At 47.5% G+C, this 25,144-nt stretch overlaps 1 protein-coding gene across 3 annotated transcripts; it reads right to left on the bottom strand.

Moving 5' to 3' along the window:
- Positions 1–418: 418 nt before the first annotated feature.
- Positions 419–25,144, bottom strand: TFRC (transferrin receptor). Of its 3 annotated transcripts, none has more exons than XM_078389715.1 (19): positions 25,028–25,144; positions 18,615–18,673; positions 17,546–17,759; positions 15,860–16,082; positions 15,600–15,740; positions 15,251–15,341; positions 13,911–14,033; positions 13,393–13,491; positions 13,141–13,280; positions 12,117–12,277; positions 11,225–11,344; positions 11,044–11,129; positions 10,862–10,925; positions 8,204–8,271; positions 7,531–7,577; positions 7,056–7,137; positions 6,373–6,606; positions 5,403–5,543; positions 419–3,863 (listed from the first exon to the last, which is right to left on the bottom strand). In XM_078389715.1, exons 2-19 carry the CDS (start codon positions 18,645–18,647, stop codon positions 3,621–3,623), a joined length of 2,310 nt encoding a protein of 769 aa, XP_078245841.1. In that variant the 5' UTR covers positions 18,648–18,673; positions 25,028–25,144; the 3' UTR covers positions 419–3,620. The 3 variants fall into 3 exon arrangements, with proteins under 3 accessions (XP_078245841.1, XP_078245842.1, XP_078245843.1); XM_078389716.1 differs by having other exon boundaries at positions 15,860–16,079; XM_078389717.1 differs by lacking the exon at positions 25,028–25,144 and adding an exon at positions 24,392–24,526 and having other exon boundaries at positions 15,860–16,079.

The raw sequence follows: 25,144 nt of genomic DNA, 5'->3' as shown, positions 1-25,144 counted from the left end.
TGTAATCATTAGAATCTTGAAATAGATGCGGAATCTGATGGATAACCCGTGTAAGGCAGCCAGAGTGGGGGAAAGATGATCTTTTCTCACCCCCGTTAGTAATCTGGCCGCTGTGTTCTGGACCATTTGAAGTTTCTGCATGACTCTCAAGGGAAGCCCCATGCAGAGTGCATTGCAGTAGTCTAATCTTGAGACTACGAGCGCATGGACAAGTGTGGTGTATTTTATTTTTATCGTGTTTTGATATTGTGTTGTTTATCATGTTTTTAGCTGCCCAGAGTGGCCTGGTTGCCAGATGGTGTGGAGTGTAAAATCAATTCTTAATCATCATCATCATTTGAACAGGTAGCCGTGGATGCTGTTTCATAGGGAGCTGTATATGTCAGGGGCAACAAGATTCAATAAACCACACGTCGGAAGCAGTCAAGTCCTCATTTTTCTTTATTAAAGATCAATCAAGGCTTTCAGATTCTTGCCATCAGCCGTTACACCCAAATTACAATCTCCAACTATAGGTAAGAATCCAACACGAGACCACAAATTCAAATGTCAGACGTGCAATAACTTGTGTAAATCACAGTTCTTAAATTTCTGTAACTACGCCTATGCTTTTATCACCCCACCTGAGACCATGCAGTGCTATTATGAGAAGAACACACACAATGACCCAACCCTGAAGACAGGTATCATGAAAATACAGACGAGAAGACCAAGATTACTAAGCTAGACCTTTTCACTCACACAATGGGTGTTAAATGCCATGGAGATTTGTCTACAATGAATTAGTAGTGGAGGGAAGCTTCTGAAAGGGCTAGCAGACCGTCAGCTGTCTACAGTAACAAGCGCTAAAGACGAAAAGACCCCCAAGTAAGCATGTTGAGTAAAGAGAGCTTAAGATTAGAGATTGGATGTTCGCATCCCTGGGGATCCAAATACAAGTATCGGCACCGCAGGTGCCTGGGGAAACGGGGAAACCCTCCCCCCAGAACCGGCTGGTCCACTTACTCCTTGTGACCGTCCTCGTTCGTGTCACGCCCATCGTGGAAGTCGCCTGACCAGCACTTCCCCACAACCCCGAACAGCCGACCTCTCCAGCAAAGAGAGGATGAGCCTCCCCGCTCAGCTGCTGAGCCGTCAACTATGCAAGGAGGCGGGGAAGCGCCAGGCGAACGACTTCCATGATCGTCGTGATGTGAACCATGATGGCTGCGTGTGGTCAGTTCTGGGTGAGGGTCCGGTTTCCACAGGCACCTGTTAGGCTGACACTTTTATCCCCAGGGAGACGAATACCCCATCTCTACTTAAGATCAGTACGTTATGGCTTTACATCCATGTCTACGATGCAACGTATCTTTCCGTCTTTGGGAAAAGCCGACCAGGTGATTTCTGTTGGTTAAAGTTAGCTTGGAAAAAGCTAGCTCAGTTGCTTGGAACAGGTTTGCTCATTGGTGCAGAGATACAGTAGCAAATGACATCAATTTATTTCATTACAGGCAGCTAGTTTTGAGCTTGCTGTCCACCAAAACTCTGGCTGAAGCATTCCCAACTTGACAACGGCATTTCACCAATTTATTCCTCTCGTCGTAAGCAAACGCTATATACATACATTCATCCAGCCATTCCTCGAAGCGGTTAAGGCAGGAGAGGACAAAGCCGTCACCGTGGAACTCCCAGGAGCCTCGTCAGGACAGCCCGTGGTGATGAAACCTGGGAGTTGCAGTCTCCTGTCCGGAGGGGGCAGGCTTTGTTCCCTCCTGCATCAGAAGGACATTTAGAAAGAGAGAAAGAGAACGGGTCAGGATTATTCGGACCCCAGAGGAAGCCCACCGACCTTCCCCAAGGCCCAGAGAAGATCCCCAGCACACACAAAGCAGCTGATCCGCCTCCTGGCTTTGCCGCAAGCCTGCCAAGAGCCCTCTCGCCCTACGACAGCAGCCAGCCGAAAGGAGGACCCAACAGACCATCGCAGAAATTCAAATATACATGTTAGATACTAACGACCATGCTCTGCAGATGACAGTACGGAGAGCATTTAGAAAAAAAAATTATGGGAAACACTGTCCCCGATAATTAAGACACCCTTAGTGCAACATATGGAGGTCACTGCCCCCGATACAACACTGTGGTAGGCAAAAACTACCTTGTTCTTTAACATTATGGGAGACTCTGCTCCCGATAATGTGTTCCAAGTTCTCATGATACATCGTAGTACTGGAGCTTTCACACAGTAGCTGCCACTTGGATTAAAGCAAAACCTAGCTCAAACCTGCAGTGGGCTGCATCAGCTGACACACCGCCCGAAGGGGGGGGGGGGAAAGACTGGTATGAACCTCAAACGATCGTCTTTACTCATCCTCCGGAGTCACTGTCCGTTTGGCCTGGAAGTAAAGACCAGCGAGGCAGGCGGCCACCATCATCCACTGACGCTTCTCCTCGGAAGTCTCAGAGGGACAGCCTCCCCATCGCAGTTTCTTTTCTCCCATCGGTGAGTTCAAGAAGAGTCCAAGGGGAAAACGCTTCCAGGGTCCCCTTGTCCTCTCCTTGATCTGCACAAGCCAAAAGGCAGGAAAGACTCGATGCACCCCAAACCAGCTTTCTCAACGAACATCGTGGCTGCTACAGGCCACTGCAGGCTTGAGGGTAAAAGTTCCAGCGATCATGGTTGGATTGTACTAGCAGATGCTGCTTTTTTTTAAATATTTATCAAAAACGACAGTATAACTGTCATAATTATGGAAGTCACTGCTTCCGATAATTATAATCTGTAGAAAACAAATACCATTTATAGTGAACACTGCCACTGATAAATAAATAACAAATAAATATCTCAATATCGACTTCAGGCCGAGTCAGCCGCTGAGGCAGATATCCCAAGTTAAACGACAAGAGGCGGGGTGTTGTTTCCTGAAAGACCTCAGGATGAGGGGCTGAGTGCGATTCACCTCTCCCCCAAACGCAGGTATGGCTACCCCTGCAATTTTTCAGTTGTACCATGGAACTACTCAAGGCGTGATGGGCCTTGTTGTCTTTGGCTTGTCCGTCCTGAGTAAGGAAAGAAGCAGTCAGAGAAGAGGGGCGCACCCAGGGATTCCCCCTCCGTTTCCCCGGGAAGGCAGAAGGCTCCAATTTTTGGTGTGGGCAGGACTGCATCTATCTGGGGTGGGTGGTGGGTGGGAAGGGAGTTGGCAGGAAGGGGAGCACTGCAGCTTCTACGCACCCAAAAGTGTTTTTTTTTCTAGCCAATACTGGGAGATCCAGGACCGCCTTCTGCCTTCCCAAGTAACAACGCAAATCCAGTAGGTTTTTCGGGCTCTGCTCCGGAAGCACCTGAGGCCTCTTGAGTGCTAACTCTCCATCCTAGTTTGAGGCTGGGATTTACTAAGTCTAAACAAAAAAACAACAACAACCCACCCCTCTTCTTGACTTCCAGGTTTGGAGGGCACATTTAAAAGGGCATCTACACACATCAGGACATTACAACTTGTTTTTGAGTTGCTCTACATTGCAGTCAAGGGGCTCTGGATTTTATCTGGAGGAGTTTGTCCTCAGCGACTGACTGGCTGAGGAGAGAGAGGGGTTTTTTTTGATCTGCATCTCAACATTCAGTGCTTTTAACATGGTTAGAATTCATTGTCGATGTTCCAGATGTCACCAGCAATGGCGTTTGCCGCTCCCTGGATCGTCCAGGTGGCCAAAGCCAACTGGTTCCTGAAGAGTGTTTCGTTGAAAGCGCTTGGGTTGGTTTTCCGGAGACCGAGGTGGTCCAGCAAGGCCTGGAGGGTGTGGGAGCCCGAGCCGAAGAAGACGTGCCGAAGAGGGCTGTCCCTTGGAGAGATGTACGGAGAGAGGAAGTGGTACTCCACCTTAAGGAGAGAGGGAGAGAGACACACACCGTGATTACCAGTTCTTGGATCAGGCAAGAATGAAGGGCAGGAATCCAGAGGGAAGTTTAAGAAGCAGCTACAAAAGGGTCAGAAGGAGAAAAAGCCTCCGAGCTTTCCAAAGTATGGTCAATGTGCTTGGGAGGAGAGAAAAAAAGCACACAGACTATTTCGGAGACAGGCTTTCTCTGTGATGGTTGCATCTTTTTGTTAGAGATGATGCACCCCCTGTCTTCGTAGGTCACGGATTCCTGTTCTGTGCAAGTGTCAGCTATTCCCCAATTAAGTAACAGCAAAAAAAGTTTATAGAGTCAATATTTTTTGCATGTGTGCGTGTGTTGGTGTACATGCATAAGTAAAATAATATGCTTAGAGGCTAAGAAAGTTATTTTCTTTAATGTATTTTTACTTTTGACATCCTTGATATTTTAATATGCTTTTAAAGTACTGCTGGAGTATTTAAATTTACAGCACTTTTACTTTTCACCTGTATGTTCTAGAGATGTTGTTGGTTTTTTTTGCTGTTTAAATGTGATGCTATTAGGCTTTTAAGCATTTGCATTTTTAGAATGTGACCTAATTTTATTTATTTATTTATTTATTTATTTATTTATTTATTTATTTATTTATTTATTTATTAAATTTATACCCCGCCCCTCTAGACCATGTCTACTCGGGGCGGCTTACAACAAAAATAAATCAATATAAAAATATATATAATCATAAAAATACAATTGCAATATTAATTAATTAATTAGAGAAAGGATTACCAAGATGAGATAGAATAAGAAAAGAACCACTCTTGAACTAATTTTGTGCCTACGGAACAGAAAAGCAGTGTAAATCAACAAAGCTGGTAGAACGAAACCAGCTGATGTTGCCTGGAACGACAGCACCAATGGAAAGATTTATACTTTGGAGACCCAGATGAATCTTTAATTGGATTCGTTTAGATTCTGGAATTAACCCTTTATTGGGATAAAAGGCCAGCTGTGATGAATACAGGCTTCTGGCTGTTCCCCCCCCCCCCCCCGACAGGTCTATGAAATTTTGTAGGACTCTTGGGAGCGACCAAGCATTAGGTGGGTTAACCTGGCACCAAAGCAGTACTATGATTGATGATATCAAGAACTGCTGAGATGTCAAACAGTGCCACCAAGGCAACAGATAAAGTCATCATCTCAGAACCAGGCCTGAAGGCTTACTAAATGGCATTTATATAATTCCTCTCACCCGAGTCCTTTGAAAGCTGAAAAATACCTGTCTCCTCTTACTTACTTGCTGATGCCAATGGGCTTCCAGTAAGAGAACAGGGTTGAAACACCCACCCGTTTGGTCTAAGGCCCTTTGCCTGAGGCCCCCCCCCCCCCGTCACTGTCAGCTCCACTGAGAGACTGGTATTGATTCAGACAAAATCTGCGCCTGGTATCACTTGGGAATCAAGAGACAAAACAGGCTTTCCATCCATGAAGCTCAATTCATTCTCCACTCTGAAGCTCTGCCATCCAACGCAAAACTTACTTTCATGATCCGGTCATTCAACGCCCGGCAAGCCACTTTATTCTCCATGTCCGTGTTCATGACGTCTTGATCCAGAGCAGAAGTAGCTCGGGTAAAATCTCCACGGGCCACCAGAAGCCACGTCAATCCCAAACCCATGCTCTACAAGAGACAGAAGAAAAGGCTTCCGCGTTAGTACGTCCAGACGAGGCCTGATCCGCTCACCGCTGGCACTATTTTTCTTTCGAACTCCATGATGTTGCAAAGGCTGCTTGTAACCCTAAAATGACGAGAACGGACCAGAAGGCAGAGTCTCGAGACGAGATGGCTCTGCAGCAGCGTTTTCGCAACAGTGATGCCGAACCACAAATGCCTCCATGGGCAGCCACGTATCACAGGAACAGGCCTGTCCAGCTGAATCCTGGATCAAGGCAAGAATGGAAGCTTCTTCTCATCTCGCCCACAAACCAAGACCCAAACCACTCTGTAAAGGAGCTGTGAGTCCTCTAAACCAGTGGTCCCCAACCTTGGGCCTCCAGAGGTTCTTGGACTACAACTCCCAGAACCCTTCACCACCTCTGCTGCCCAGGATTTCTGGGAGTTGAAGTCCAAGAACATCTGGAGGCCCAAGGTTGGGGACCACTGCTCTAAACCAATGGTCCCCAAACTTGGGCCTCCAGATGTTCTTGAACTTCAATTCCCAGAAGTCCTGGCCAACAGAGGTGGTGGCAAAGGTTTCTGGGAGTTGTAGTCCAACGCAACTCAACCAGCAACCACTTCCTGCTCACTCAGATTTACTACAGATGGACATCTTTTCCGGGGGAAGTTCCTGATTCTCCCCCCCAAAAAATGCTAGAATGCTCCTCGCTGAAACATGAGAACGCACTGCAAACATGATGGAAGCTCGGGTCTTCTCCCATGGAGCTCATCCTGCAGAACCAAGCACCCCTCCCACCCACAACGCCAGGAAGACTCCGCTATCACGGATTACCTGCAGCTCTCGGCGGTACGGAATTATTTCAGATACAAAGCCGCGCATTTTATCATCGTAGCTCTTGTAGTCCAGGTACAATTCATGGTCATGCGTCATCCGGAGGGCCATCCGACCAGCTATTTCGGCGGCCGAGCGCATCATTTTTTCCAGCACCACAGAGTTGCCAAGGGTGCGCAGCAGGTTGTCCATATTATCTGCTTTTGTGCCGAGATACGGGTACCCTTTCCCATTCTGCAAGGCATAAAGAGGGTCACAAACGTACCAAGCATTTCCAATACGCTGCTGGCTTAATTATCCAAGGTGTCTCCCAGGTACCGTGCCAACTATTCCCGTATGACAGTGGCACCAAACCTTTTTGGGCCCAAGTACCCAAACTGCGGGGGGGGGGGGGGAGAAACCCAGCGGGTGGGCCAGCAATGGCACATGGGCCGTAGGTTTGCCATTGCTGCCCTATGAAGACAGCATGGCACATCCCTCACCAGTAAATAATTTGTGCAAGACAAAATGGCAGATTCTCATTGTGACCCCCGACAGAGAAAAGAAAAATCTAAAGCCACCACAGAATGTCTGTAATAGGACAGGTAGGACTTGAAACCTGACTCTGTCCCTTTCAAGGGGAGGGAAAGGAGAAGGCAGCAGACGTGGAGCAATGGAACTTTTAGGGGCAGCAAAGAGCTTACGTCGCGGAAGCTGAACGAAATGGCTGGAATTCCTGAATACGACAGGAAGGGAAAGCTCGCATCATCCATACGGAACGGGACCCTGCAAAAGACAAGGGTTTCAGCCGCGCCATTCTTCCTGGCATATCTGAGGCAGAGGGTCCAGCCGTGTCCCCAATAGTCAAATATCAACACCCAGGTTCTGGAATACCGGACGCTGCCCATGCGCTTAAGTCCGACCTTTGGCCCATCTACTAGTACAGGCAATACGGAGCGGCCGCCGTGGCTCTCAAGCGTTCCACATGAGGGCTTCCCAGCCCTGCCGGGAGATGCTGCTAGAGAAGGAACTTGAGACCTTCTGCAGGCAAAGCAAGAACGCTTGCTCCTGAGCAACCATCCCGCCCACACCCTGCAGGAGATGCAGGTTCTGCTATTAACTGGGAAGGCTACTCAGCTGTCATTCCACTGCCCGATGGAAGAGGTCAACGCTACTTACTCTTTTTGGGGCAAGGTGTTAGCAAGATCATTCGTTGTGAACTTGACCTAAGAGAAAAAGACACACACACATCAGTCTAATTAGGTAAAGGTTCCCTCTGACATTTAGTCCAGTCGTGTCCGACTCTAGGGCATGGTGCTTATTCCCATCTCCAAGCTGTAGAGCCAACGTTTTGTCAGTGGACAGTTTCCGTGGTCACGTGGCCAGCACGACTAGACACGGAACGCCGTGACCTTCCCACTGTGGTGGTATCTATTTATCTACTAACATTTTTACATGCTTTCGAACTGCTAGGTTGGCAGGAGCTGGGACAAGCGATGGGAGCTCCCTCCATCATGTGGATTCAATCTTAAGACGGCTGGTCTTCTGACCCTGCAGCCCAGAGGCTTCTGCAGTTTAACCTGCAGCACCACCATGTCCCATTAGCTTTTATAGAGGAACCCTAACCCATCAGCAAAAGGAGACGGGACAATGATGAAAAACCAAAAAAAAAACCCTTCTGTGGTACTTTTTAGACTAAGAAACTTAGGCTGGACTCTTTTACAATCCAATATTCCCCAGCCCCTGTTTCTGCAAAGGACTGTGCCTTGCAGAGATAAAGGTATCGAGGCTCCCTTTCGTGGTTTCGGATTTCCAGATTACCTCCCGGATGACGATCCAAAAGGATCCTTACCCCTGAGGCGGCTTCTTTCAGTAGCTTTTTCAACATGGGGCTGGCCGAGAACCTGAAATCCCGTGATCCTGTGGGGCAAACATACACAGGCATCAGATGGTGATTTTGAAGTAAAAGTAGCCCCAAAATAAATAAATAAATAAACCCATTGATAGGCCCTGTCATTTGTTTAAAATATATATATTTTCACCCTGCCTTTCTCCTTAAAAGGATCCTAGGCGGCGTACATAATTAAAAGGACCATGTTTAAATGCTAAAAACAATTTGTTTGTTCAGTCGTTTAGTCGTGTCCAACTCTTCGTGACCCCATGGACCAGAGCACGACAGGCCCTCCTATCTTCCACAGCCTCCCGGAGTTGTGTCAAATTCATGTTGGTTGCTTCGCAGACACTGTCCAAACATTTCGTCCTCTGTCGTCCCCTTCTCCTCTTGCCATCACACTTTCCCAACATCAGGGTCTTTTCCAAGGAGTCTTTTCTTCTCATTAGATGGCCAAAGTACTGGAGCCTCAGCTTCAGGATCTGTCCTTCCAGTGAGCACTCGGGGTTGATTTCCTTCAGAATGGAGAGGTTTGTTCTCCTTGCAGCCCAGGGGACTCTCAAGAGTCTCCTCCAGCACCACAATTCAAAGGCATCAATTCTTCGGCGGTCTGCTTTCTTTATGGTCCAGCTCTCACTTCCATACAACACTACAGGAAAAACCATAGCTTTGACTATTCGGACTTTTGTTGGCAAGGTGATGTCTCTGCTTTTTAAGATGCTGTCAAGGTTTGTCATTGCTTTCCTCCCAAGAAGCAGGCGTCTTTTAATTTCGGGGCTGCTGTCTCCATCTGCAGTGATCATGGAGCCCAAGAAAGTAAAATCTGTCACTGCCTCCATATCTTCCCCTTCTATTTCCCAGGAGGTGATGGGACCAGTGGCCATGATCTTAGTTTTTTTGCTGTTGAGTTTCAGACCGTTTTTTGCACTCTCGTCTTTCACCATCATTACAAGGTTCTTTAGTTCCTCCTCACTTTCCGCCATCAGAGTGGTAATCATCTGCATATCGGAGGTTGTTGATATTTCTTCCGGCAATCTTAATTCCAGCTTGGGATTCCTCCAGTCCAGCCTTCCGCATGATGTATTCTGCATATAAGTTAAATAAGCAGGGTGACAATATACAGCCTTGTCGTACTCCTTTCCCAATTTTGAACCAATTCATTGTTCCATATCCAGTTCTAACTGTTGCTTCCTGTCCCACATATAGGTTTCTCAGGAGATGGATAAGGTGGTCAGGCACACCCATTTCTTTTAGGACTTGCCATAGTTTGCTGTGGTCCACACAGTCAAAGGCTTTTGCATAGTCAATGATGCAGAAATAGATGTTTTTCTGGAACTCTCTGGGTTTCTCCATAATCCAGCGCATGTTAGCAATTTGGTCTCGAGTTCCTCTGCCCCTTCGGAATCCCGCTTGTACTTCTGGGAGTTCTCAGTCCACATACTGCTGAAGCCTACCTTGTATGATTTTGAGCATAACCTTGCTGGCGTGTGAGATGAGTGCAATTGTCCGGAAGTTGGAGCATTCTTTGGCACTGCCCTTCTTTGGTATTGGGATGTAGACTGATCTTTTCCAGTCCTCTGGCCACTGTTGAGTTTTCCAAACTTGCTGCCATATTGAATGTAGCACCTTAACAGCATCATCCTTTAAGATTTTAAATAGTTCAACTGGAATGCCATCACCTCCACTGGCCTTGTTAGCCAGGCTTTCTAAGGCCCACTTGACCTCGCTCTCCAGGATGTCTGGCTCTAGGTCAGCAACTATATTGTCTGGGTTGTCCTCTTCTTGATGTCCTCTGCTTCTGTGAGGTCCCTTCCATTTTTGTCTTTTATCATGTCCATCTTTGCACAAAATTTTCCTCTAATATCTCCAATTTTCCTGAACAGATCTCTGGTTTTTCCTTTTCTGTTATTTTCCTCTATTTCTTTGCATTGTTCATTTAAGAAGGCCCTCTTGTCTCTCCTTGCTATTCTTTGGAAGTCTGCATTCAATTTTCTGTAACTTTCCCTATCTCCCCTGCATTTTGTTTGCTAAAAACAATGATACAAATTAAATACAAATATTTAAAAAGAAAAGGGAAGTGCTTAGAGACGGGAGCAAAGCAGACGCCCTCTTTAATCCCTTAAGGACAGGACTTCTAGGAGAAGACGAACGGGAGATGTGTGAGTAAGGCCAGAGCAGTTTATGGAAAGCCACGACACAGCATGGAGAAGAGGAAGCCGCACTCTGGAATTCTCCCCTTGTCTGTATGGTCCTTCAAAGGTGGGTTTACTGGACACACAAAGGCTTCAAGGCCCAGAAGTAAAAACAACACCTTACCAATGGATTCCTTTTAGCAAATCAAAGTGCCGATCAAATATCAGCAGCAAAAAGGACTGACTGTCCTGGGGGCACCTTTTAGCCCAACTGATCCCAAGAAGCAACTGCATTTACTCCTTTGCCCAAACTGCATTCTACAACCCAGATCCTCTTGTGTCGCACCTTGCAAATCACGTCCAAGAGAATTAACATCACACCGGACAGTGGAAACTCCCAAATTTGTATTTCCACCTATGTTAATTAGGATAACCGTATTTACCTTTTATGTGAAAAGCTCAAGAGAGAACGGTGGGTGCCCCTTACCTGCAACAGCTGAATCCAGGTTGATGTAAGTGAATGCCTTCAGGTGGAGGGTGGCTGCATAGCCCTGGAGAGGAAGGAAACACTGTGAACTGGCAGCCACCCCAAGAGGGTGGGGGCAGAGCTGACCTTAAGCAGAAGCTGGGAAATGCTGCCTGAAAACCTTTAAAGAAACAAATCAATACCTCCAGCCACTCGGTGGCCCCAACGGCCCCAAATTCTCCAGCGCTCCAGCTGGCGAAGACGATGCTCCGGCGGGGTTGGTAGCCTTCTGCAAAGATGAGAGGGGACAGAGGTTGCCTCCGACTCTGCATACGTGCTTCCACCACACGGCTTCTGCAGATCCCTCCACGGCACCATCCTCACCTGTTTGCACCATGTCGGAGAAGACGCTGGCCAGCTTCAGCAAGAGGGCTGTTCCGACTCCGGCCTTCACCGCTCCAGGCCCCCAGGAATCACGCTGGGCTCCGATCACGACGTAACGATCTGGAAAAGAAACGGGGACCGTGTCTCCTTCCCTCACCCCCTTGCCAGGCTGGGAGCAGTTTGAAGGCTGCCGGGATTTAAGGACACCACTCAAAGATGCTCAAGAGGGAATTCTGGCTGAAGGCCGCTCGTGGGTTGTGGAAAAGGGCCAAGCGCTCCTTGGGATACCTTGGGTTCTAGCTGCCATCCTGGGGGCAGGAAAGAAATCCATCACTTGATCTTTGTGTCCCCTGTACGGAACAAAATCTAAATGGGGTGCTTGCTTTGAAAAAGGCTCAGCAGTACTTTTGTGTGATTTATTTAGTCGTTGCTCACAAAAACAACTTGGGAGTTCCTCCATGACAGGGAGCCAGACTCTTCCCACTCTGTGATTCTATGATACATTGCGGGGCCTTAAACGACATCAAACTGATGGAGCCAAACATGGATTTCCAAAACCTGCAAGATACTTTAAGGAGTGGCATTTCCATTGCCGACACCCTAGCAAGTTCCTGTGGCCAAATGGGGATTTTGAAACCAGGAGTTTTGGGGCCGCCTCTTGCCAAGTTACACCACATGACTTTTCAGTGTGCATCGCATCCCCACATGGGGAAGACTGGGCATGCGATATTCCTCTAGGTAAGGAAAAATTGAAGCCCTGCAACCTGATACGGAGCTGAATGTTTGTGAGATTCCGAGGAGCCCTTGGGTACCGGATTCCAGAAGAACGGGCAAAAAATCAAGGCCGATCCCCAAAGTACACCAACCTAAGATCCTTTCTAGGTTTTTTTACCTTGTTCCTCGAAACCTTTGATGACGCCAAAGATATTCAGGATCTTCTTCTCCACTACCTCGTTGTTGACGCGGAGGGTCACATTTCTGCCAGGCTCCAAACCACACTTGTAACTGAGCTTCCCTTTCCAAGAAGTTGGACAGTCTTGGCCGTTCATCAGGCTGGAAATGGATCCACAAACAGCCGCTATAGATTTATGCACCTTATGTGTCAAGGGGCTTTCAAAGCTTCATTCACAAATCCAGACTTTATACTTTGCTTCCCACTTTTCTTTTGCCACCAGACTTTTTAGTCGTCCAAGCTACGAGAACACAGGAAACCAAGCGTACCCCTCCCATGAGTCTAGCGTGTTCTACAGGTCTTACATATTGGGGGCACTAGGAGAACAGGTCACTAACTGGAAGAGGGAAAACTTCCAATGTTTAATGGAAGGAAGCTAGTGGGAAAAGTGGAGTTGAAACTTCTTAACTGTTAAGAGTGGTACGACAACGGAACCCATGACCTCAAGGGGAGGTGGCGAGCACTCATAAGTTGGAGGCCTTCAAGAGAAAACTGGACCACTGTCCATCAGATCTGTTTTGACTGGGATTCCTGCCTTGAGCAAGAGAGTTGGACTCGATGGCCTTTAGCGGGCCCTTCCAACGCCATGATTCTATGAGCCGTGGGAAAAACAGAAACTCAGCTAAACTGTAGACAGTAGAAATAGAAGAGAAACCACTAAATCTAACAGGCCACCTGGACGGTTAGCAAGCAGAGCTGTTCAAAGAAAAGGCTTTCTTGCTTTGCATGACGCTGGCATGCTCCACAGTGGTTCCTAGCAGGGCCTGATACTGACATGCAAACGAACCCCATCCTGTAACCGTTGATAATGATTACCTAGCACTCTTGCCTCATTTGCCTGACTGGGAAGGAAATACAACCCCCCCATTGTTGCTCCCCAGGCTCATGAAAAAAAAACCTCGAACTGGTGGGATCCTGGAGAGTAAGCTCTACTTCAGAAAAGGCTAAAGGGGAAGAAGGTTACCTGAACAGTTTGCTTGCAGCAGTGCTAGAAATTGTCTGGACAGGAATGCGTGGAAGTCCGGAAGATGTCACGGGAGGGAACTGAGTATGGTTGAAAGAAGGAAATCCTGGCGTAAAAGGGTCCCCAGTTCCCAGATGAGCCTGCAAAGGACAGCGTTTGGGTGAAAGCTGGAAGGCTGAACCCTCTTGACCACCACCTCGGAGAGCAGCAGGGCAGGCTCCCACAATCCCCGGGGGTCTCCCAGGTACTCACGTGCCCAAACAAGCCATCCTCTGGTTTAAGGCTACCGTAGTCTGCAGGGTCGGGATAAATCAGGACTCCTACTGCACCCCATTTCTGGGCATTGGCCACCTGTGTGTGGGGGGGAGACATGGTCATCTTCCAGCGACGGCTGTGAGAACGCCAGCTGGGCAGCAGCAGGGGGTCAAGCAGAACCCAACCACCTTATCTAGCAACCACGGGCAGTATCCGTTGGGTTCTCCAGCCGAACACGGAGCCTTCATGGTTCCCAGAAATCCCTTCTCTGCTGCTGGCATGCCCAGGACGGGGAGCTTCCTTGCTCACCCAGGTGGGCCAGAAGAGACCCTTCAAGGGCTACTGAATGCCACGCGGGCAGAGTCAGAGGGGGGGGGGATATCGTATCGGTAGCAGGCTCACGGGGGAGAGGTCTTTGATGAGACCCCGGGGTCTCTTCTTCCTGGGTGGGCTCTGGTTTCCTTGGGCAAGCTGTATTCTTGCCTTTCGATGGGAGTCCAGGACACAAAACCCACCTTGTCAGCAAACGTAATTTCTCCCGCTCTGAAGAGGAGCACGGTTCCCGTGAGACTGCCACCGTTCTTGAGCAGTTCCTGGAAGTCTTCGTCGCGACCGTAATTGCCATAAATGGGTTTTCCCTTTAAAAAAGGGAACAATTACAATTAAGCTACACGGCGGTTCAAGAAGACCAAGAGGAAGCCTGAGTTTCAGTTAAAAGAGCAACTGCTGTGATACTACTGTGTCTGTGCCTAGGAAGGCGGACGTTCCTATCCCCGTGAAAGGTGAGTGTTTGGGAGAGGGGCAATCTTGTTCTGTCAGAGACGCCTGGACCGGCTCAATCTCTGCGGTCAGTGAAAAGGTCCCACCTCATGAGGCAACGCCTGATTAGAAACCTGAAGCCTTCCCTCATCGTTCCCAGCCCTCCGCATGTGCTCCCTTGGCCAAAGCGCTTGTTATCTGCAGGGATATCCTGGCATAGTGGTTCACAACTGCTGTACGGCAGCCAAAACTGTGCTCATGACCTTGAGATTCCATCCCGGCTCAAGGCTAACTCAGCCTTCTCTCCTTCCAAGGTCGGTAAAATGACTCCCCAGCTCACCACCAATGTGTGCAGCCTGCATAATTAAAAATGTAAACCGCCCAGAGAGTGCGTTAAGCACTATGGGGTGGTATATAAGCAGCATACTTTGCTTTCGTCTGTTTTTGTTTTTTGCACAGGGGGTAGACCTCGAAGGTCAACCTCGGTGCTTGTTCCTGCTCTCTGGGCAGATGACAACTGCCTTTTGGGCTTGTTCCGTCTACGAAAAGCTGCCAAAGAACTCACCCAGCCTAGACAGTACCAGCCTCTACACTGGTTGTATTGCTACTTGTCACGATCCACACAGAACACTTCCTATCTCTGTTTTTAACTGTTTTTATCTTGTCTGTTGTGAGCCGCTCAGAGTAGACAATGTCTAGATGGGCAGCATATAAGTGCAATAAATAAATAACTCACACACTTCTTGTGATGACTTTTTTCACATTTTTTTCCAGAAAGCCCCGCTTGTTTTTAATCTGGAGCTTTTCCACTAAAATTCACGGCCCCTCAGCGATAATTTTCCCCGTCAGAAGTCAACTCGAAAGCAGAGAAAGCCAAATGGGACTTGTGGTGCATTTTCCTTAAAAGAGTTCTTAAGAGATATCTTACAGGGAATCGTTTTTCTGGGCATGGACCTTGGCCAACGGCATGCCGTTCTGACAACAAGCACCCAGAAGAGGAGAGAGCAGAAACTCCATTTGGAAAAGCCCTAAACGGCCACGGCAGGACCTGAAAGGGGAGTTGCAGCCGAAAAAAACAAACAACAAGGAAACTTACAGACACTTCAGCCTTTCCACTGTATGCGACGTAACCCTTGGGCGCCTCCAAAATCTCCCTTGGCCCGTCTATGAAAACTTCATTCGGCGCGCTAGGAAAAGAAGAGGGCAAGCGTTACTCCCAGTATTTGCCAGTTTTAACGGGGGGGGAGGGGGAATCCACTCCCTGCCGCCGCCATTTGGATAGAGGCATGAAGCGGAACGCTGGTGGGCACTGGGTTCAACGAGGAAGATCAATAAGCAAACGATGCTACTCTTGACTGGTGGAAACTTGGTCACACGGCATGCAGGAGGCACCGGCCGTTTCTTCTCAAGTCCTGCCCTTCCAGAACCCCAGAAAAACCGCATACCTTCCCGGGACCTGCACCCTAACGTAATGCTCGTCATTCCACACTTTGTCCAGCTTGTATTTCTGCAGCCGATCATGAATGTCACTGGCCAAACTCTCATCTTCTGGACTGCCAGCCTCGCGGGAAGTGCGAGAGATTGTCCTGGAAACAAAAGAGTCGGATTCCCGTCAAATCACCCTTACAGCCAGACACCTTTTCTGGAGGTCTCCCGAAATGCTCTTTCCACTGAACCACCAAGCAAACTCTCGGGAGAAAAGTACCTGATCTCATCTTCGAAGGTCACAGCGCTCAGCTTCTGGGACAGTTTCGCTCTCAGGTCACCCCAGTATAGCACAGGCTCTCGTGTGGGTGCCTCCTCTTCGGTGTTATCATCCTTCTGCTCAGCAACAGATGATGATGCATCAGGTGAGACTGAGTCACCTACACATTTTCCAGCCGCCTGCGTACGTCCGTGGTAACTCAGGTAGCCCATGAGGAAACCTGCTGGTGTTAGAGCAATATTAAGCTTTGACATGCTAATGTAATCTACCGAAAGCACTTACTTTTATTTATTATTTATTTATTTTTATTTATTTATTCTATTCATACCCCGCCTATCTGGTCGTTTCAACCACTCTAGGCGGCTTACAACATAAAAATAACAAATATAAAGAAGAGATTATAACACAATTAAATAATTCTGCAAGATGGGAAGCATTCAAAATAAATCAAATAAAGAGGAGGGAAGAGGGTCAGGGATTAACTGGAAGGGAAGGCCTCACGGGCCACACAACGCAAACATCTTTAATATATCGGTTCAAGGAGACAGAGGGGGCCAGTACTTTATTCAGCCCGGAGCAGCTGAAAAGATGGAAGTGCTACCGGTTAACTCAGACCTGGGCAAAGTGCGCCTGAGAGCCACACACGGCCCGTGAGCCACTCCTGTCTGGCCCGCCGGACATCGAAACCATTTCTAGCTTTTTGTCTAAAGTTGATCAGTTGCTTATCTTTAACATACTGCAAAAAACCTCTTTAGTATTTATGAAAATTAACAAGTTTAAAATAAAAACAATCATAACATCACTGTTTCATTTTATTTTTAAGTAAAGTTGGTTCGGCCCCCAAACACAGTTCAGATTTTTCATGTGCCCCCCCCTACAGAAATTAATTGCCCACCCCTGGGTTAACTGTACGCCGCACCAGGCTTCTTTCCATCCAGGCGATAAAAGGACTGCTGGACTCTTTAAGGTCACACTTCACAAACCCAAAAGAAATGTCATCTACCCAATGAAAAGCCAACTTACAGGTACCTTAACTCTGCTCCCATCCAGGTTGCTGGAGATTAACTCCAAAGTGGCTTGGAGTTCCATATTTTTGGAAAAAATATTTGGGAGTAGTGTAACAGATACAGTGGTGCCTCGCTTAACGACGATAAACCGTTCCAGGAAAATCGCTATTAAGCAAAAACATCGTAAAGCAAAATTAAAAACCTCATTGAAATGCATTGAAAACTGTTCAATGCGTTCCAATGGGATAAAAACTCACCGTCCAGCAGAGGTCCTCCATACGACGGCCATTTTCCCTGCCTGTATAGCGAGGAATCTATCCCTAAGCATAGCGCGGAGCCATTTTATGCACTCGGTGGCCATTTTGGAAACCTGGCGATCAGCTGTTTTTGATCGTCGTAAAGCGAGAATCGGTTCCCGAAGCAGGGAACCAATCATCGCTAAGCGAAATCCCTCCATTTAGACCATCGTTTTGCAATCACAAAAAGATCATCGTAAAGCGGATTCATCGTAATGCAGGGCAATCGTTAAGCGAGGCACCACTGTAGTTTCTAAAGTGGGAAACAGACCCTGTTAAAGAGTCTCAGTACGTACCACGGAAGACGCTGGCCCTTGAGACTAGAGGCATGGTGTATGAACCATGAGAGGAACAAGCAAGCCCTCCCCAGTTAAACGCCTCACCTATAAGAAAAATGAGGGCTATGCCGATGATTTTGTAGTAGAGCTGTCGGTTGTTCTTCCTCGGCGCCACGGTCTGGGTGTGGAGATGGTCGAGCGTGCCATTTTCACCTCCTTCCTCTTCTTCCGCGGAGAGCTTCATCTCCACCTGACTGCTGTCACCGTCTGGCTGGCGAGCAAGACTGAAGCGAGTATACGAGAGGGGTTCCCCGCCAAACTTGAGGAAAAGGATTTGACCAGGGGTTACAATATGCCGGAACAGAAACTGAATCACCCACGCTCTGTCCTATCTTGAAGGACCCAAACTCTTTTACCCCCCCCTTGACCCAAGTTATGGGTTTGTTTGTTTTTTTTGCAACTAGGCAGTTCCTGAGTATTTTGAGGTTAGCAAGAAACTGAGTACCCACATCCCATTCTACGGTTCCTCTCTTTATTTCCTGGCCATAAAAGGAAATAAGCAAAAAAAAAAAGTTGCAAGAAAGCATCTGAAACAAGATCTCAAGAATTTGGAACCTGTGGACCTCCACGGGTGGACAATTAGATTTTAGGGGGTCTGGCACTCAAAACTTTGGGCTGGTCACCGCAGGCAAAAACAGATTCCATTCCCACAAATAAGCAGATGGGTGGAGGGGGAAAAACGAGCTGCCTTGCTAGGAATCTAGCCTAGAAACCACGCGAGACGATGGCAGATGGTTCCATTCCTCTCTAGCTCTTCTAGTCTTCTGCATTTCTGAACAGCTCGTGTTTGAGTCAACTGAAGCTACCATAGCCGGGACAAAGTATTCCAGTCATCCTTTGCTGGGCTCCCCCCTCCAAGTTTAAAAAAAACACCAATAAAAACATTTCAGGACATTTAACTTCTCAGAGGCTCATAAACAAAGACTTGTTTAAAAATTGCTCTGATTGCCAATTCAAAAGGGGGCCATATCCAAACGAGGGAGCTGCTTCTTAAATCTTGCTTGTTCAATACAACTGCACTACAAACCTGACAGAACACATCAGATCATATCCAACTAAGTGATGCATTTCAGTCCCTCCTGCAAGATAAAAATATAACAGTAAATCCCCTTACCATGTTATATATTGCTTTCCTGGCATGATCCATAGTTCTAGGCAGCCCTCCAGTGAAACCTGAAAATATAGAGGCATGTTAGCCAAGGAGGTGTTTTATTTATACCATACAAACTACATTTGCAAAGTGCTAGAGTTCTCATGTGCTGGCTGGAGCGCTCAGGGGCTGTGCAGCCAAGAGGTTAGGAGTTCGATTCCCCGCTGGGCCTCCTTAACAAGGGCTGGACTCAACGATCCGGAGTCCCCTCCAGCGCTGCTGTTCTGAGATTATTAGCTGGCTGAAGAGCTCAGGGTTTGAGAGTTCAATTCTCCACAGTGCCTCCTAGCGGAAGAGCCAGCCTGCGTGGCTTTGGACCAGCTGCAAAATCTCAGAAATGCCCCCAGAAGGAGGGAAAGGGAAACCATTTTTGAGTACCCGTATTTTTCTGTGTATAAGACACCCCCACACACTTTTCTAATCCAAAATTAAGAAATCTAAGTAGGGCTTAGCAAGTGCAGGGGGAAAGGGGTCAAAGCGCTGCAAGATCGCTTTGATCCCTGCTTTCCCCTCCACTTGTTTTTTCTCTCCTCAGTTTACTTCCGTGTATAAGACGACTCTCAATTTTTAAAGATTTCAGACAAAAACATAGTCTTCTACCTGGACAAATACGGCATTCTCTACCAATCACTGGCTGTCCCTAAAAGAATCAAGATTTAAACTTAAAAGCCCCAGACCCTGCCTACAGGCCTCTGGACAGGAAGTCTGGAACAATGCACAGCAGCCCCACCTCTCCTTCACAAGTGCCCTAAATATTTGCAATGAAGTTGCACGCACACCAACCCACAGGGGAAGTTTGGTTTTACCCACCCCAAAGCGACACTGCCTTTCCAGCATGTAGCATGGAAATCAGCTGCAGCGGCAATGGTCTACTTTTCCTTAGGGCCAGGAGACCAATTTTTGCCCTCCTGGTGTTTTGGACTACAACTTCCCAAGTCCTTTGTCACTGGTCATAGAGACTAGTGATTCTGGGAGTTGTACTTTAAACATCTGGAGTGCTAAAGGTTCACTAGTAAAGATGGGCTGAATTAAAAAAAAACACAAATTGCAAAATTGATCAAAATCCGCTAATTTTGTGAATTCGTATTCATCAAAGCAATGCCCTCCAGGTAACGCAAATCACTGATTTTTTTGTGATTTATACACCTTTAAGGGCAACATGAATTGACAAATCAATTTGTCAGGGGGAAAAAATCATACATTCGTTATTTGTTGACCTTGACGAATCACGAATCCGCATTTTTCCAATTCATACAATCCTAGAAAAGTAAAGTTGGAAGGGGCCTATGAGACGATCAAGTCCAACCCCCTGCTCAAAGCAGGAATATAAATCAAAGCAGATCTGCCAGGTGATTATCCAAGATTTTCTTGAATGCCTCCAGTAGTGGAGTGCTCACCTACTCCCAAGGTAACAGGTTCCACTGTCATACTGCTCTAATAGTTAGGATGTTTCTCCTGATATTCAACCGCAATCTGGCTTCCTTTGAGCCCATTGTTGCGTCTCCTGCACTCTGGGATGATCAAGAACAGATCTTGCCTTTCCTCATAAGGCTTGGTTACAAAACTGAATTTGCTAAAATGGCATGTCTCTGGGGGTTACTTGAGTGTGGCATGCAGAAAGCTCCGGATTCAATCCCTGACATGGTCTGGAAGGGCTACAAAATCGCCTGGAACCCCTAGAGAACAATTACTGTACAGTGGGGTCTCGACTTACGAACTTAATCCGTATTGGAAGGCAGTTCTCAGGTCGAAAAGTTCTTAAGTCGAATCTGCATTTCCCATAGGAATGCATTGAAAACCATTTAATCCATATCTGCTCTTTTCGTCCATAGAAACTAATGGGAAGCTGCTATTCCGCCTTCTGCCACTAGAGGGGGATATTTTTTTTCTTTTTTCCTTCTAACCTAAGATGACTCAGCTTTTAAAAAAAGGAAAAAAAGAGTTTGTAACTCGAATCTAAGTTCGTAAGTCGAGTCCATATATTCCTATGAGAGCGGTTCGTAAGTCGAAATGTTTGTATGTCGAGCCATTCATAAGTCGAGACCCCACTGTATTGCCCTTCTCGACGTTGCCGGGCTAACTGGGGGGAAAGGTCTGATCCAACCCAGGAGAGGACCTTATGTTTCTTATCGGTGTTTAAGTGGTCTCTGAAGTATTGCCACACCTTGAACCTTTTTTTTCCTAACGCTAATCCACAGTTTGGAAGTACTGTATACCAGAATCGATCCCGCATGGGTTTAGAGATGGAAGCTAAAGAGGTGTGGGAATCTGAGTGGGACCACTATTTGACGCAAGACCCGTACTAGATGGCAGAACACCTCTCAACCCAAGGAGGAGAACCGGTTGACATTCACCTGCATTTCATCTTGGTTGCAATTACTACATCCCTCTTCTGAGACGGCACAGATGTTTCACTGCGCTTGAAACATCTGGCACAGGAAAACCTTCCACGCAAGACCTCAACCTTGTTGGGCAATAAGACCAGCCCAAATCTTCTTTGTAACTTATTTAGCTTTTGTATTTGCATATTACATATTAAATATGAATGTGTCATTTTACTGCAATGTCATTTTGACCAGATAGACGGGGTATGAAACAAACAAACAAACAAACAAACACATGTGGAAACCAGAGTAGTACCCGTGTTTATACATACTGGCATAACATTCCATATTTCATTTGCATTACTGCGAACAGCTCTAAGCATAGTCTACCAGGGAAAATGAATACATGAAAAAACCAATACGTCAAAGAGAAGCATCTAGCCTTCCATCCAAAAAGATTACAAAGCTTGATCAGGTAAACCTGATCTACCTGGGGTTCAAATCCCAGGTAGCCGGCTCAAGGTTGACTCAGCCTTCCATCCTTCCGAGGTCGGTAAAATGAGTACCCAGCTTGCTGGGGGGGCAATGTGTAGCCTGTAATTAAATTGTAAACCGCCCGGAGAGTGCTTGTAGCGCTATGGGGCGGTATACAAGTCCAATAAATAAATAAATAAATAAATAAATAAATAAATAAACAAACAAACAAACAAACAAACAAACAAACATCCTCGACAAGAGACATTCTCAATAGGAGCAGATTTCCAGGGGGCCACAGACTGGTATCATGATGCAGCCCTCATACTGAAAACTTTGGAGGCCCCTGCTCTAGAGCTATGAGGATCAAATCATCATTTAAATTTTCCTGCGAAACTGATCTACTTTCTAGATGCAAACCACAAAAATCTGATGTTCAGACACATTTCTGTCCACTGAATTACACGTGTGAAGTGTCAATTCTATAGAAACCAATAGAAAACACAATTGATTTAGTGTAATTTAGCCTTATCGACGGCACGCTTCCCTGGCCCACACAATTATATTTTTGCTTCTTTCAACCTGTTCCTACGATGGAACCTCAAGTTTTGCCCACCTCCAAACCTTCTCAGAGCTTCTAAGACTAAATGATTGCAACCATTCCCAATAAAATGTTTACAACCACCTACTTTTCTTGACAACCCGGACAAAATGCAAGCCTTTGACAACTTCCAACTTGTACATTTCTGCCTAGACAGCCAGCTACTTAACTCATGTCGATCTTCAGAACTGCTGGATAGCTCAGTGGTTTAGGCATCTGGCCAGATGTTGGGAGTTCAATTCCCCTACTGTGCCTACCTGACAGGGGCTGGATCTGAAGATCCAAACTGTCCCTTCCAGCTTAGTTCTAAGATGGTGATGAATCAAAACCTATTTAACATGCATATCTTTACTCTATAAATAAACTGAGTAGATCAAGCAGCAATCCTGAAAGGAGATCTCAACCGATGGAGAGGTGGTGAATCCATCTGTCTATACGTCCCATTGGTTCCAATGAGCATACACTAACTGCAGCTTACTAGGCTAAAGTCAAGTCTTGCCAAAGTAAGTTACTATGGGTCTAGAGTAGACCCATTTGAATTAATGGAACTTGTACTAATGAAATCTTCTTTGATCCAATGGATTTTGGACCAGTAGATTTAGCCATGTTTGACTTCTGGCCCTTACACATTAGATCTTAATTTTGTACATGTTCTGGGCACCACCGATAAATGTCTTCAAGGAATACTGGACCACATATCATGGGCTGCGCTCAGCTGAAAGATACTAGATAGGGAGGGGGTAGAAAACCCCACCTTACTGTAGGGAGGGCAGTGGAACATCTGCACGGCTGACAACTGATAGGCTGTCCAAACCGCAATGTGAATTTAATGCCTCAAGCAAGCAATTAACATGCCTTAGGCCACATTTCAGGGTGAGAAGTGCAGAAAAGGGATCAAGGCACGTTTTTTACCGAGAGACAGTGCAAGCTTTGTGTTCAAGAGCAGTGTGAGGCGCACCGATCGCACACCACGGATGCCACCCGTTAGCAGCCAAGCTTGTGTTCCTAAATTCTGTGGATGCATTTCCTACAACACTACTCGTGAGCCATTATCCAAAGCCAGGCTACGGGGTCCCATTTCTTTCCAACTGGGGCTGTTCCAGAACTTTATTTTACATACCATTTTATTGGCACAAGGTAGAGCGAAAAAGCAAATAAGCAAGGCATGGAACAGCTTCCATCCTTCTGCTCTGGGACATAAAAGATTGAGCCAGACCTTCGATTCATTGTATAGCTATCCTGAAAATAAGACCTCACCTGAAAATAAGCCCTAGTATGATTTTTCAGGATGCTCATCATGTAAGCCCTACCTCAAAAAATAAGCCCCAGTTCAGTGAAACCCCACCCTCCACCCTTCTGCAGCCACCAGAAGATGATGACAGGATTGTCTTTGAATAAATGTAGATGGTTGTGCATGGAAAAAAAATCAAACATCCCCTGAAAATAAGCCCTAATGCATTTTGGAGCAAAAATTAATATAAGACCCTGTTTTATTTTTGGGGAAACGCTGTTGTTCTTTAAAGGCCCCCCAAGGTTTCTCTTTAGCACTTTTTTACAGGTGCCATTGCATCATTTCTTAACTTGCAAGACAGGGTTTCCACTACGCTTGCAATAAAAACCTTATCTGAAGGAAACATTTTACAGGCCTAAGCTTCCATGGCTGCCCATCCCAACAACATAAAGCAGAAATTAAAAAAAAATCTGAAGGACGTGCAAAGGAGCAAACGCTTCAACAGACTCTACCCTTCCTTCATCCTTCAAGGGAATGAAAAAACTGAAGCTGGCCTGCCTTTCTTGCAAGAGCTGGCAGGGCTGCAAAAATATAAATCCTTTTTCTCTCCAGGCCACAATATTCGGACATAAAGGAAACTAGCCCCCCATTAATCGGATCCATGGGGTGCATCTAACCCTCATTTAGACCCCAAAAAGGGCTGGTGGGAGAATGTGAAGGCAGGTACACCCCAGCATCGATTGGCATCATCGAAGGCCATCATCCTAACAACAGGCCCCTGGCACGGCAGCCCCCCCCCAAACAAAAAGCCAAGGAGGGTGGCCCATGGGCAAAGGGGGCACCCCACTGCTGCCCCCCGTCAGAAAGTGCGCGCGCGCGCGCACACACACACACACACACACGTTCCTGGTTAATTTAAACTATTTTTCCTATTCTGCTTTTCTCCTTTAAAAAGGGACACACACACACACCAGCTCCCACCCCTGAACACGCGACACGAAAAAGCAAACCCTTGTGTAATTCCGCTTGAATTGGCATTTGAGCTTTCCATTTTTGACCTTTGCCATTTTTCTTTGATTCCTGCATTAAAAAAAGGAAAGGAAAAGCCAACCGTCCAAGGATTCCACAATCTTAGCAAAAGAACCAAGGCGGCGTGCAGAAATATATATATATATATATATCTATATTAGGCGCAAGCAGGGGCGAAAGAGAGGGGGCCGCCTGCCCCGTAGAAGCCACGCGCTCACACGTGCCCGGGGGGGGGCGCACGTCAAGGTCAGGGACACGGAAGTCACGGACGTCACGCGTTCACACACGCAAGGCGGGAAAGCGGGCCTTCGGGCCGGCCTCGCGCTCGCCCGAGGGGTTCCCCTGGCGGCACGTGGTGGCGGCGGCCGGCCCGGGTGCTCGGGCTTCCACTCCCACGGGACGCGTGTCCGCGCATTCCCACGCGCGCCGCGGCACGCGTGTCGGGGAGAAGCAGGGGGGAGAGAATCCTCGTGCAAAGCCCAGAGGACGCCCGAGGGCGAGCCTGCCTGCCTGCCTGCCTTTCTCTCTCCCGCGTGTCCTCCCGGGACTCTCCCCTCCCGGTGCAAGGAGGCCACCTGCCCGTCCGTCCCCGACCCACGTGCGAGGGTCCCGGGTCCCTTCCGGAGAGGAGCCCCCCCCCCGGCCTTTGCCCGCCCGCCCAAGGACGGACCCTTCGCCCTCCCTCCCTCTCTCTCTCTCGTCCGCCCGCCGGGCTCACCTTCCCCCGCCAGCCGACCTGCACGTAGGCGCCCCCGGTCGGGAGAGAAAAAGGCCTCGCGCGCACGCGCGCCCCGCCGCTTCTAGGCGGTCCGAGCCCCGCCCACGGAGTGACGCC

Source organism: Pogona vitticeps, chromosome 3 (genome assembly GCF_051106095.1).
Source record: "Pogona vitticeps strain Pit_001003342236 chromosome 3, PviZW2.1, whole genome shotgun sequence".
NCBI lineage: Eukaryota > Metazoa > Chordata > Lepidosauria > Squamata > Agamidae > Pogona > Pogona vitticeps.
This window is presented reverse-complemented; position numbering and strand designations above follow the sequence as displayed.